This window comes from Brassica rapa, chromosome A09 (assembly GCF_000309985.2).
Source record: "Brassica rapa cultivar Chiifu-401-42 chromosome A09, CAAS_Brap_v3.01, whole genome shotgun sequence".
NCBI lineage: Eukaryota > Viridiplantae > Streptophyta > Magnoliopsida > Brassicales > Brassicaceae > Brassica > Brassica rapa.
Genome location: NC_024803.2, coordinates 38532542 through 38546004, shown reverse-complemented (window position 1 = coordinate 38546004; position 13463 = coordinate 38532542). Strand labels below are relative to the sequence as shown.

General features: G+C 36.4%; 4 protein-coding genes across 4 annotated transcripts; 2 read left to right on the top strand and 2 right to left on the bottom strand.

Moving 5' to 3' along the window:
• Window positions 1-2178: 2178 nt before the first annotated feature.
• LOC103842362 (NEP1-interacting protein-like 2) lies at window positions 2179-2751 on the bottom strand. The gene has a single exon (XM_009118975.1). It carries the CDS (start codon window positions 2749-2751, stop codon window positions 2179-2181), a length of 573 nt encoding a protein of 190 aa, XP_009117223.1.
• A 1420-nt stretch (window positions 2752-4171) lies between these two features.
• On the bottom strand, window positions 4172-5899 carry LOC103842178. Its single transcript, XM_009118802.3, has 8 exons — window positions 5702-5899; window positions 5479-5607; window positions 5295-5410; window positions 5136-5217; window positions 4987-5046; window positions 4803-4910; window positions 4680-4725; window positions 4172-4605 (listed from the first exon to the last, which is right to left on the bottom strand). The coding sequence occupies exons 1-8, from the start codon at window positions 5786-5788 to the stop codon at window positions 4382-4384; spliced, it is 852 nt and encodes a 283-aa protein (XP_009117050.1). The 5' UTR covers window positions 5789-5899; the 3' UTR covers window positions 4172-4381.
• A 141-nt stretch (window positions 5900-6040) lies between these two features.
• Window positions 6041-8489, top strand: LOC103842177 (pentatricopeptide repeat-containing protein At2g25580). Its single transcript, XM_009118800.3, has 2 exons — window positions 6041-8105; window positions 8247-8489. Exon 1 carries the CDS (start codon window positions 6309-6311, stop codon window positions 8082-8084), a length of 1776 nt encoding a protein of 591 aa, XP_009117048.1. The 5' UTR covers window positions 6041-6308; the 3' UTR covers window positions 8085-8105; window positions 8247-8489.
• A 276-nt stretch (window positions 8490-8765) lies between these two features.
• LOC103842176 (putative L-type lectin-domain containing receptor kinase II.2) lies at window positions 8766-11855 on the top strand. Its single transcript, XM_009118799.3, has one exon. The coding sequence runs from the start codon at window positions 9591-9593 to the stop codon at window positions 11559-11561; it is 1971 nt and encodes a 656-aa protein (XP_009117047.1). The 5' UTR covers window positions 8766-9590; the 3' UTR covers window positions 11562-11855.
• Window positions 11856-13463: the final 1608 nt, after the last annotated feature.

Sequence of the window (13463 nt, the reverse complement as noted above, 5' to 3'; positions counted from 1 at the left end):
CTTCCTGTAAAGTCGTCTGGACTTCCTGTAAAGTCGTCTGGAAGTCGTCTGAACTTCCTAAAAGTCTTCTGGCAAAGTCGTCTGAACTTCCTGGAAGTCGTCTGGACTTCTTAGAAGTCGTCTGAACTTCTTAAAAGTTGTCTGGTCTTGTCTACTCAAGTGGAATCCAAGCTTGTCTTTGTAGATGAATGATCTATAATAGTTTTGTTTGTGATCTGTTTTATGAATTGCATGTATACTCTTTTAGTTGTGAATTTTTTGTAAAATCAGTAATAATGTTTTCCAAGATGTATTAAATGTGCTAACAATGTGTTTACACATTTACAAATCAATGAAATAATAGACTTTAGTAGCCTTTTTCTTATCTTTGGATCTCTCATATGCAATAATAAACTCCAATGGCCTTTTTCTCATCTTAATAAACAAGAATGTTGGTAAGAGATGGAAACAAACAATAGTAACTAGTCAAAGCATATCATATTTTTTATAAGTTTGCATTGAAAAACTTAGTCAAATTTAGTAAAACTAAGGGAGAGAACATATTTTGTAAATATGAGTTTTACATATCTTGAAGTTACTTATCACTCTTAAAAATACAAGTTATTCATAAACTAACGTAGAAGACTTAAAAACTAGTGGAGAAGACGCGGACGACTTCAATCTAAGTTGTCTAGACGACTAAACTATATGTCGTCTGGTCAACGCAGAGGTTATTTTTGCAATTGACTTTGAAATCTGTTATTTCGGACGACTGAAAGTTAAGTCGTCTACTATTGTTTGGTTAAAAAAAAACTCCAAAAAAGCTAGATGACTTACATTTCAGTCGTCAGAGGTTAGTTTTGCATTTGACTGGATTATTTCAGAAGTTTGACTTTTTGGACGACTTACGTTTCAGTCGTCTAGTGAAAATTAAAATAATAATATTTTTTTAAAAGTAGACGACTTAAAGTTAAGTCGTCATAGGTTAGTTTTGCAATTGAAAAAAAAAACTTCAAGATTTAATTATATACAGACGACTTATAATTCAGTCGTCCACGAGACGACTGAAATGTAAGTCGTCCAGGATTTACGAGGTTTGACCAGAATCTCGGAAAAAAATCCTGGACGACTTACAATTAAGTCGTCTGGTGGACGACTGAATTATAAGTCATCTCTGTATAATTAAATCTTGAAGTTTTTTTTTTCAATTGCAAAACTAACCTATGACTACTTAATTGTAAGTCGTTTACTTTAAAAAAAATATTATTATTTTAAGTTTCGCCAGACGACTGAAATGTAAGTCGTCTGGGGAAGTCAAACTTCTGAAATTATCCAGTCAAATACATAACTAACCTATGACGACTGAAATGTAAGTCGTCTAGGTTCTTTGGAATTTTTTTTGAAACCAAACAATAGTAGACGACTTAACTTTCAGTCGTCTCAGGTTACAGATTTCAAAGTCAATTGCAAAAATAACCTCTGCGTTGACCAGACGACTTCCAGGTAAGTCGTCTACAGCCAGACGACTGAAAGGTAAGTCGTCTACAGCCAGACGACTTCCCAAGTAAGTCGTCTGACGAACAGATCTGGAAAAAAACTCGATGTCATACCTTAAATTAGTGAGATAAGTTCCTTAGCATACATAAGGCTTCTCCAAGCACACAGAATCACAAACGGAAGTCACCCACCCATAATCGTTAGCTTCTATGACTCTATGAACCATAAAAATTTTAGAATCAAAATCTTGAGTTTTTTTAGCTCATTGTGGAGAGAAAGTGAGAGATATGTTGTGTTTAGGTCACAAGAATGGAAAAAGAAGAAGGGTAAATCGATTTTAGGAGCATTAAGAGCTTCAAATTGGTTGTTAATGGTGGTTGTGGTATTGATGACAATGGCAATCTTGTAATTACTTGAAGATGATGAGGGTGAGAGAGTAAAAATGTCATTTTCGAAAAAAAAAATTAAAAAAAAATGGATGGCATTTTCGTAAATTATATGAACTTGTGGGGTGAATAGGGCAAAACCAATTTTCAAAAAAAAAGGAGGTTAGTTTTGTGTTTGACTTTAAGTTATAGGTCAATTTTGCAAAAATCCCTTTTTATTACTCTGAAAAAGGAAACCTAACCCTTTCATTACATGTCTAGCAACAAAGTAGTTTCAGTTACGGAAACAAAAACATTAGTAAAGATCAAATAGAGACTAATCAAAATCAGTTTCAACATACTCCTCGAGCAGAATTTCACGACAGAGAGGGCAAGAATTATGACTCTGTAACCACTCGCCGACACATGTAGAATGAAACCGGTGCGAACAATATGGCAAATCAAACGTCTCATCGTTCTTGTACAAACCCTCCAAACAGATGGCACATGAAGTAGACTCTTCTTCTTCTTCTTTTTCCCTAAGAGAGACCACCTGTTGGATCTTAACGACATAAACAGACATGACGTAAGGTTGAAGAAACCCAACGTATTGAACCGCCTCAGCCGCGATTTTTTCTGCGATGCGACGGGACAAGGTACGATCATGGAGACGAGAGTCGACCAGCCTAAACAGATGTCTCGGGCTTAATTGGTGGCTGATGAGATTCAGGTTTATTTGACGGGAGGGAAAATGAAACGGCGGGTCCAGTCCTGTACAGACGAGGGTTCCATCGGTATCGTCAACGGCGAATCGCTGGAATCTTTGATAGAAACTGATGCAAACTTTGTTTTTGCGGGAGGGATGATGGTAAAAGGTTTGATCAAAGGACGTAAACGCAATGATATCCATCTTCAAAATCAAAGGCAGAGAGAATAGAGTGAATCGTGTGAAGAAATAAGTGAGTCTTGTCATTGTTATATAGGGCTTTTCCGAATGCTAAAGTTTCCTTTATTATTCTTTTGTGGTTGTTTATTTCCCTTTTCTTAAAATTCATACGTTCGTTTTTGTTGTTTCCTTTTTTTTCTTGTTTTCCTTTTTTTCTATTCGAACACGTTAAGATTTGGGTGATTGTGTCGATTAAACCTAGCAAAATTGGTATTATTATTCTTTTAATAGATTACAGATTTCAGGAGAAAAGGAGTAAGTGTTATACATATAATTTGATTAGAAAAAATAAAATTAAGAACTGGAGAAAATCATCAAAGACGGGCAATAAGTTCGGTCTGGTTGAATTTTAAATTTTGGGTCTGGTCGAAACTTGGCTTCAGAGCCGGTCACGAAATTGTAGCGGTCCTCTTCGTGATAAAAAAAAAAGATTTTTATCATACAAGTTATTTAATTAAAAAAACATAGATTAAAAGATTATAATTTTCAAAAAGTATTTTTAAAATATAAATTATTTATAATTCAACTTATTATTAAAACCTTGTAAACTTTAATTGTTTACACTATTCATTAGAAATAAAACACATTGATGTAAACCAGCTTATATTTAGAAAGATACTACTTCTAAAATAGTTTATAGTTTATACTATAAAACAAGAGGAATGCATATTTCATTTTTACCTTTAATCTTTTTTAAAAAAATTAAAAATTAATATAAATTATACATATAAATTATTGTTTCCTTTTCATGTTTTGACACTTTATAATAATATTGATACATATGTGCATATAAAATTATTTAAAAAGAAAAATAGGGGGTCATATTGAATGTTTCATGTTATTTGCTTCAAGTCTGGTTCTGGTTGACTAACTAGTTTTAGAAAAATAGTAGTAATAAATACTAGTTTATATTCTATATCTCTATTTTTTATTATTTTATACTAACATTAGTTGAAAAACATATTAAAAACTGGGGTTTTTAATGGTATAATAATCAAACCAAATTTTATCATTAAAAAACATATTTTAAAACATCATCTTTAATGATATATTGGTTAATGGGTTTTAGCATGCATTAGTTAGATAGAAAATTATTAGATATAATGGTTTTATTATATTCTTATGTTCTTAAAAAAAAACAAAATCTTAATGCTTACATCAAACATGTATGTATGATGATTTTATTGATGTTAACCATATTATAATACAAGATACACAAATGTAATTTAACATATAGTATTGCATAAAACCTAAAAAATGTAATTTAACTACCTAAAAGTACCATGTGTTCAACAACAAAAATAATTTATAGCTTATAAGTAATAACTAATCTCAAAAGTACAAATTCTTGAAAGTGAGAACAACTGAAACATTAGGGGAAAACTATGTGAAAACAGCTTCTCTTCCAAATTTGAAGAACGGCCATCAATTTTCTCAAGATGATGGGAGATTCGATGACTTCATGTGTTTGGTTCTTATCTCTCGGATCTCAATTCTAGCATATTTCTATAAACATATATCTTTCTAGCAGAAATTGCACAATAAGATGTTTAATGATTTCACTCCACAGAGCAGGAGAGATATAAGTGTAAACTTATGCAGATGCATATTCGTTATCTTCTTGGTTCAAAAGAAGTTTCTCTTCCTGCTCCAACCTTTGCAGCCATTTCAGCCCGAGATCACATCCTGCTCTCGCAGCGACTTGGAACTGCTCTTTGGCCAACTCTAACGGATTCATATCCATGTTTTCTCTGGATCTCTTGGGCGGCGGAACTCCCACCGCGTTCATTCTTGTTAGAGATTCCGGGACTTGCACACCTGTAAAGTTGTTGACACATCTTTAACCAAGTAATCTCGGAAAGCAAGCAAAACGAAACGAGGATATAACAAACCTCTAAGTAAAAGAGATCCATACGCTATAGCAGCACCGGCATGTCCCTGAAACATAAGCGAGTCAAGAACTATGGGAAACTACAACAAGAAGCAAGTAGTAATGAAGCATAAAGCATCTTTACCTTCTCTGAAGCCCTGTGGAAACACCAGACAGCAGAATCCATATCTTGCTTCACACAGTCTCCTGTCAGATACACTATCCCTAAAAGGTAAAGGGCACCTGGATGCAGCTGCAAAGTTACCATCTCTCACAAGGTGAGATTATTTCCTGAAATTTCCGAATAATAATATACTGAGTCATCATACCTGATCAACAGCATTCTCTATATAATGAAAGGCTTGCTGATCTGACTGGACATGATCATTCTGCGAGATAGAATATGAAAAAATATAAAGAGAGAGCTCTGTTGTGTCTCTCCATTTAAGGTTATGAGTAAGAAACTCGGAAGGTTTACCTCGACTCTTAAACGACAACCCAGCTCATACTGAGCATCTGCATTACCCATGTCTGCTGCCTCGACAAGCAAAGCAGCTCCACTATGACACAACCAAAGCATTGCTGTAAAATGACATAGTTGTACCATGAAGCACAAGCAATGGATTTTTTAACTTACATAGCTTTACAGGCACCAGGAACATGATACTTCAAGTGCAACTTAGAAAGCCAAAATCTAGCATGAGTGTTGAGATTATCAGCCTCAAGAGCAAGCTCAAAGTTCTCTTTAGCTCCCTGAACACACCAAACAATTTTTAATAAACAAGGATTCGTTAGAACTTGAAAGAGTAAAGAGTAAGTACCCTGAGGAGAGGGATAAGGCGTCGATCATTGAGTTCACAGTAGTCAATGACTCTATCCACTTCCTTAATCGCGCTCCATCCTTTCGCTACGTACTCCATCGCCTTCTTGTTCCTGCTGTGTATCCCTCTCTGCACACCACAACCACAACCACAAACATCCAATCACGGAACCGATAAAAAAAAGTCATTTCGTATAGAAATCCAGAACGAAAGATTGATATACTCGCTGATCGCATCCGTGAATTCGACGACCTAACTTCGATTCCGCGGCGGCGGCGGAAACTTGCCGGAGAATCAGGCGGCGGAGCATGATTCGCCTGATTTACCCAACGGTGATGGAAGAAACAGATTCCAATTCCTCCTACTATACACGATAGTCTAGGCCTGCGGGTTGTACCGAACCGGTTCAGGTCCAACTTGGCTGTTATTGGTTCGGTTCGGTTCGGTTCACCTTAGCAATCGATTAATTTTGATATTTACAAAAAAGTCAAATCAAATACTTAACCGAAATTTCTACCAGAACCGGCTTTAACCAAACTAACCGAAATTATTCAAGTTTTTAATCAGTTAAAAGTTTTAACTTAAAACAGAAACCCGAAGCTTTGGTTCACTGATAGTTTTCACGAACCGGACTAACTGAATACTGAACCGAATATTTCTCCATAACCAGAAAACTACCAATTAATCCACAGCACATAGGCCCAAACTAGGCCCAAATAGTCCATCTCCGATAGTATCTTCGTCATTTCGAGCTCGTAGCCGCCCAGCCTTAACCACCCCGGCAACTTCCGTCGGTTCTGACTGAGATCCTCCGTTACCATTTCTTTCTGATGTATAGGAAGCTATCTTTCTTTCCCAGAGCAAACTACGCTCGCAATGAACCTGGCTCTTTCTCCAAAACTCTCCTGAGGCATCTCAGCACGGCTGTTGAAAGGTTAGGTTTTTCAAACCCTAACGAACACCGAGCCGATGATGATTCATCACACACCTCCGGCGATATAAACCCTAGAGCAGGGTTTTACGGAAACGAAGTTAGTGCTCGGACACAACAGAGTCAGAGTTCTTGGTCACGGAACCTCAATTCCAACAGCGGTTACTGGAGAAGCTCTGATTACAACAGAAACGGTTGGCACTCAGGTAGTTCCAAGATTGAAGAAACGCTTGAAGAGTTTGATTCGTATTGCGAAAACTATCTTCTCAAAAAGGCTATAGAGTCTATGGAATCGTTGGAGAGTATGGGCCATGTTCTGGACTTAGCTAGGCTCTTACGGTTAGTGCATCTATGTGGAGAAGACCATCTTTCTCTAGAAGACAACCTTTTGCGAGAAACCAAGGTCTCTCTTCAGGGGAAGATCAGAGTGTGGGTTCACCACTCGGATGCTAACTACTTGAAGTATTATACTGATCTTGTGATTGAGGAGTTTGACGCGTTTTGCAGACAAGGGAATGTTAAAAAGGCTTTGTATACGATGGATACGTTGGCTAGTTTGAGTCATCCTGTGGATTTAGCTAGGCTGATGGGATTAGCTAAGCTGTGTGGGGAAGTAGAGGCTTCAGAGGAAGCCAAGTTTGTTCACGGGAAGATTATCTCCTTGGGTTGTGTTTTGGATGTGAGTTCATATCATGTGTTGATAGAGATGTATTCCAACTGTGGGCTGATGAATGAAGCATCGAGTGTTTTCGAGGAAATGCCTGGGAAGACTCTGGAGACTTGGTGCGTTATGATAAGATGTTTGGCGAAGAATGGTCTAGGAGAAGACGCTATTGATATGTTTACTCGTTTCAAAAAAAACCAAGGAAACAAACCTGACAGTGGACTGTTCAGAGGAGTGTTCTACTCATGCGGGTTGCTAGGTGATGTTGATGAAGGGTTATTGCACTTTATGTCGATGTCCAAAGACTATGGCATCGTTCCTACCATGGAGGACTATGTAAGCGTCGTTGAGATGTTGGCCTTACCAGGATTGTTAGACGAGGCTTTAGCGTTTGTTGAGAGAATGCCCATAGAGCCAAATGTTGATGTGTGGGAAACATTGATGAACCTTTCTCGAGTACATGGGGATCTAGAGCTTGGAGATCGGTGCGCTGAGATTGTCGAGGAGCTAGATCCTACACGGTTGAACCAACAGTCAAGGGACGGTTATCTTCCGGTTAAGGCATCAGATGTAGAAAAAGCGAGTCTGAAGAAAAGATCAGGGATTCATGGTCTTGGCAGAATCTCAAACTCTAGGACGCATGAATATAGAGCAGGGGATACCAATCTACCTGAGAACGATGAGCTTTTACAGATATTGAGAAACTTAAGGACGCATATGCTAGAAAGGGGCTACGTCTGTCAAACAAAATTAGCTTTGCACGATGTAGACGAAGAGAGCAAAGAGAATGCACTTCTTGCTCATAGCGAGAGAATAGCTTTTGCTCGTGCTCTTCTCAACACGCCACCTCGTAATCAGTTCACGATCCTGAAGAACCTTCGTGTGTGTATTGATTGTCATAACGCCTTCAAGATTATGGCGGATATAGTTGGTAGACCGGTGGTCATGCGAGATGCAAAGAGATTCCACCATCTCAAAGATGGAAAATGCAGCTGCAAGGACTATTGGTGATTAACCAGAATAACCTTTGAGGTTTGTTCTATGGTTGTCTGCATTGAAAAGCTTTTTGTTTATCCAATTCTTTAGAACACGTTTCCATATTGTCTGCATACTTGCATCACTTTCTACCATTACTGTTGTCGTAGATCAATCTCAGTTTCTGTTTGTGTTCAGGTTATACGATCAGCTATGTCGTGAATGCTGTGTACTTCTTGTTCTGGATAATATTATCAACATGTTTCTGGCGTTTCGTGTTGCATTTAAAAAATGTAAGAGAGATATATTGTTGGTTATGTTAATTCTTATAATGATGTTTACCTGTCACATTTAGACAGACCTACTTTGTCTTACCTTGTTCTTGTGATGCAATGCACATTTATGTTGTAATAGAAATTACAAGTTCTTTTTGGGACAGCCTACTAAAATTTGTAATAGAAATAATTTAGAAAACATGATTTGTCTTGTACGAAACAGATTATTGAAAGATTTTTGGGGGTGGATTTTTATAGAAGATAGTTTTTGTAAATTTTGATTGTTATTAGTTATTACTGATTGTGTTTTAGTGTTTGTATCAAAATGATGATCGCATAATGGATTTTTATGTAATGTACAACCGAGCTGATTCCACAGCACAAGGTGTCGACTCCCTTTGCTACTGAACTACAAACAACCAAGAACAAGCGTACGTGTTTAAAGCTTGAACAAAGATCGAGAACTTAAACACGATAAAACAGAGTAACCCGATAATAAGAAAAACTTCAAGAAGCAAGCAAAATAAAGAGATAAATTGCATTTTTCCCGAGATCGACCGAAATTAGTCGAAAGATTCATCTCAGGTCAGATAATGGTAATCAGTCCACTCTGTAGCACTAATTGTGTTTTTCCCGAAGTTGACCGTATCGGCCAATATAGTTTATCAAAAAATAAATAGCAAAATAAAGAGCACTCATGATATTTTCTCTTTTTCATCCTTGACATTAGTCAGAAGATATTTCAAATTCGGATTAGGTAGTGTAGTAGTCAGTCCACTCTGTAGAACTAAGTGCGTTTTTCTCGAGACCGTCAACCGATATCGATATGGTTTATAAAAAAAATAGCAAATTAAAGAGCACCCATGAGATTTTCTCCTTTTCACCCCTGTCAAAGAAGGAGCCACTTCTGAAATGAAAACAAAAACTTAAAGAAGCAAGCAAAAAAAATGTTTTCAGCTTATTTATGAAATATGAAGTGAAAAAAAAAAATCAACTTGTTTTGATTTGGTCAGAAGTAATTTCATTTTGTCTCGAAGAGACTTAGCCAAATAAATGTCACCGTCTAGGAGGCATCATAAGGATCGTGTGACCAAGACCGGTTCAACTAGAAGAAGTTGTGTAGCTGATGTCATTAGCAAAGTCAGAAGATAGGAAACTTCCCAAGGGTCAACTCTTAGTTCTTCTGCCTCATATGCACTAACATTTTCTATAAGTTATGTTTGTTAGTTAGTTAGTACCCCCCAAACATTCTGAGAAAATTAGGGGGATGGCAGGAGCTATACTATGGATGTTAGCTTCAGTCCATGCGATCTCTATGGTTCTAGCTCAAGATGGTAATCAGTTTGTGCACTACGACTTCCGGAAAGCAGATCTATACGTAGATGGAATGGCAAGTACCAAAGATGGCAGACTAAAACTTACTAATAGCTCAAAGAGAGCCACTGGGCATGCCTTCCACAGAACGCCAATATCTTTCGTAAACTCTTCATTTTCGTTCTCCACCGAGTTCGTGTTCGCGATCGTTCCAGAAGAGCGCACCAGCTACGGCCAAGGAATGGCTTTCGTTGTCTTTCCCAGCATCGTTGACCTAAGGTATGGCGCAGCAACATCTTATCTAGGGCTATTCAATAGAGGGAACGATAACAAAACCGAGAATCATATACTTGCGGTAGAGCTCGACACTAACGCAAGCTCTGAAGCCCTTGAAGAGAGTGATAACCATGTAGGGATAGACGTCAACAGTATAGTATCGGTCGAATCTAAGGACGCTAGTTACTTCGATGACACGGTAGGGATGAACAGGAGCCTGGTGCTCGCTAGCAAACAAAGAATTCGTATTTGGATAGAATATGATGGAGAGAATAGATTGCTAAACGTCACTCTTGCTCCCCTCGAGACCCCAAAGCCAAGATTGCCTCTTTTGTCAAGATCTATAGACCTTTCCAAAATCTTCAAGGAGCAAATGTTTTTCGGTTTCGCTGGGAGTACGGGTACTATCAGAAGTCATCAATATATTCTTGGTTGGTCATTGGCGATAGGCGGAAAAGCGCAAAGCCTTGACATTTCTCAAGTAATGGATCTCCCTCGACCGCCACGTAATCACTTACCGCTTATACTCGTCGTTGCATCAGTAGTTGCTTTCTTGATAATAGCAGGAGGAATAGTATACCTTTACCAACGGAATAGGTACGCAGAGGTGTTTGAACAATGGGAATTACAATACAGCCCCCAGAGATTCTCCTTCAGAACCCTGTATAAAGCAACCAGAGGTTTCAAGGAGAATAGAGTGCTTGGAGCTGGAGGTTTCGGCAAGGTTTACAGAGGAGAGCTTCTCGATGGCACTCAAATCGCGGTCAAGAGAGTCTCCCACGGTGCAGAACAAGGAATGCAAGAGTACGTTGCGGAAATCGCTACTATGGGGAGGCTAGCACACAGAAACTTGGTGCAGCTACGTGGTTACTGCAGGAGGAAAGGCGAATTGCTTTTGGTCTACGAGTACATGGTTAATGGAAGTCTTGCTGATCGCCTGTTCGATGGCGACAATCTCAGCTGGTCTCAAAGAGTTCATATTGTGAAAGGAGTATCCTCTTGCCTTCACTACCTACATGAAGGTTGGGGAAAAGTTGTGTTACATAGAGATATAAAAGCGAGCAACATTCTCTTGGACGAAAATTTAAACGGGAAACTTGGAGATTTCGGGCTCGCTATATTCTATGATCGTGGCGCGACTTTTGAAGCCACGCGTGTTGTAGGAACCATTGGTCATATGGCTCCAGAGGTTACCTCCATGGGCGTGGCGAATGAGGCGACTGATGTCTATGCTTTTGGAGTACTCATGCTTGAGGTGGTCTGCGGGAGGAGACCAGTAGAGCCAGAAAGGTCTCCCGGGCAGAAGATTTTGGTTGAATGGGTTGCCAGTTGCGGGAGAAGAGGTGCTTTACTAGATAGTGTTGACATTAAACTAGCAGGAAATTTTGAAGTTGATGAAGCTATGCTGCTTTTGAAGCTAGGCATGATCTGTTCACAGATTGACCCACAAAGGAGACCTACTATGAAAGATATAACAGAGTATCTTGAACAAAAGAAACGTATCCCACACATTTCGTTTGATACAGCTGAGTTTGGGATACCCATTGTACCCCTAATAAGCGATGAAACAGTAACAGCACAAGGATCTGCTCTGTCGTTTGCTAGTTTCTTATATGACACCATTACCGTGTTATTTAGAGGTCGCTGAAACCTGCATCATGGGTTGGTAAACATACTAGAAAACATGTTCTTATGTGAATAATTGTGTGTGTATGATAGTGTTAAGTGTGCAAATAAATAGTGAAGAAAGGATGACTATGTCTACCATCTTCTCAAATGTATGAAAATTTACAGTATGTATATATGTGAACTGCATCATTGCAAAAAAAAAAAGTGAAAGAAAGATTATGTTTTTATATAAAAATCTATGTATTTTAAAATTATGGAATAGAGAGAAACATCTAAATTCTTTTTTTTTTAAATTATGTTTTTATATAAAAATTATGTAAAATCTAGATTTTTCCTTTTTATAAGTTATATGATTTGTTAAAAAAAATAATAAGAAAATTTTAATTAAAATTAATTAAGGAAAAATGAAATACAAATGTTTTAATAATGATAACTAGATTCTGATCCGGTATGTTTTTTGTTTTAATTTTTTGAGTGTTTAATTTTTATTTTTGTGTTATTTTTGTAATCATATTTGTGTTTTAATCTATTTTAATATAATTTTTGGTAACTATATTAAATATGTCAAGTTGCATAACTATACACTGTACCATATGCATTTCATAAATTATTTTTAAACTATATATTCTTAAAATTTGCAACATATTATATTTTTTAGTAGTTACCTAACATATTAGTCAAGAATATTCGTATCCAAAAAATCCGACGAGTCGACCCGAAAATCAAAGTTCTGTACTCTATTAGACCTCGCCTATATACTTGAACAGTTCTTAAAGTTTTATATCCAAAAATCAATATCAAACCCAGCCCGCATCGAAAACCGAACAAAATTTTAAAAATGTTTGAAAAGAATAATTTTAATATTATTATGTTGGTTACATATATACATAATATACACATATATATATATATATATATATATGTAAATGGGTTACTATGGTTTTTACTAACTTTAAGTAAAATCACATTTAATAAATATTTTAATGAAATAATCTACTTTAAATCCGTTAAATTAAATGAGTTTATATGAATATTTATTTCTATTAAAAGTCCACTCAAACCCCCTCTTAAACTCTATTTTAACGTCATGTGCTTTGTTAATGGATAAACTTAATGTCTATATAAAATATTTAAAATTTGAATAAATTAATGCCAAGTTGAATAAATTTCGATTTTTTGGATTGAGATGTAAGTTATGTTGTTGTAGTGTGATAACGATTTTTTGAAAAAAAATTGGTGTTCAATTGTATTTTTGCTAAAAATATATGTTAAATATGATTACAAAAATTGAAATTGAGATGAGGATAATAGATTTGATTCGTGGAATATTCTTGTTTGTTAAATACATAGATTAAAATTAGATTTGGGCCATATATGATATTATTAGGTAACAAATAGGAGTAACAAAAAAAATAGAAAATATATGTAAATTCCAGATTTGTTTCCATATACGTAGTAGCCCTTTAAAATCGGAGTATAAAAAGAGGAAAGTAATTTTTGTATTTTTGCGTGGTGGTTTGTTTGTTACAAAAATGACAGTTTAAATATATTTTGATGCGAGTTCAAATACATTTTTGCTAGGTTTTAACATATTATATAAGTCAATGCTCAGGTTTTATCCCTTTAAAATAGGAGTTTAGAAAATATAACCACCGTTTCCTTTTCGTTGCGTACGTGGTGGTTACAAAATATGTATTGCAGTTAAGAAATATATAATTTATTATTTGAAAGAGGTAAAGTAAAAAAATAATAGTTGGACTCTACTTTTATCAATAGGTCCAGGGGCGGAGGTAGTGAAGGAGGTGTGGGGTCAGCTGACCCCACTACTTTTTTTAAAAATATTTCTTTTTTATTTAAGAAAATCTGTATTGACCCCATAAAAAAAGAAAATTTGACCCCACTAAAAATATAACTTCACAAA

Bases quoted from the DNA above. Each gene is read 5' to 3' on its own strand.
- LOC103842362 (XM_009118975.1), bottom strand. From the start codon at position 2,751: ATGGATATCATTGCGTTTACGTCCTTTGATCAAACCTTTTACCATCAT.
- LOC103842178 (XM_009118802.3), bottom strand. From the start codon at position 5,788: ATGCTCCGCCGCCTGATTCTCCGGCAAGTTTCCGCCGCCGCCGCGGAA. The intron at 5,218-5,294 runs GTAAGTTAAAAA...GTTGTGTCATAG, and splicing joins CCTGGTGCCTGTAAAGCTAT to TGGAGCTGCTTTGCTTGTCG. The intron at 5,047-5,135 runs GTAAACCTTCCG...TCTATCTCGCAG, and splicing joins GTTGTCGTTTAAGAGTCGAG to AATGATCATGTCCAGTCAGA.
- LOC103842177 (XM_009118800.3), top strand. From the start codon at position 6,309: ATGTATAGGAAGCTATCTTTCTTTCCCAGAGCAAACTACGCTCGCAAT.
- LOC103842176 (XM_009118799.3), top strand. From the start codon at position 9,591: ATGGCAGGAGCTATACTATGGATGTTAGCTTCAGTCCATGCGATCTCT.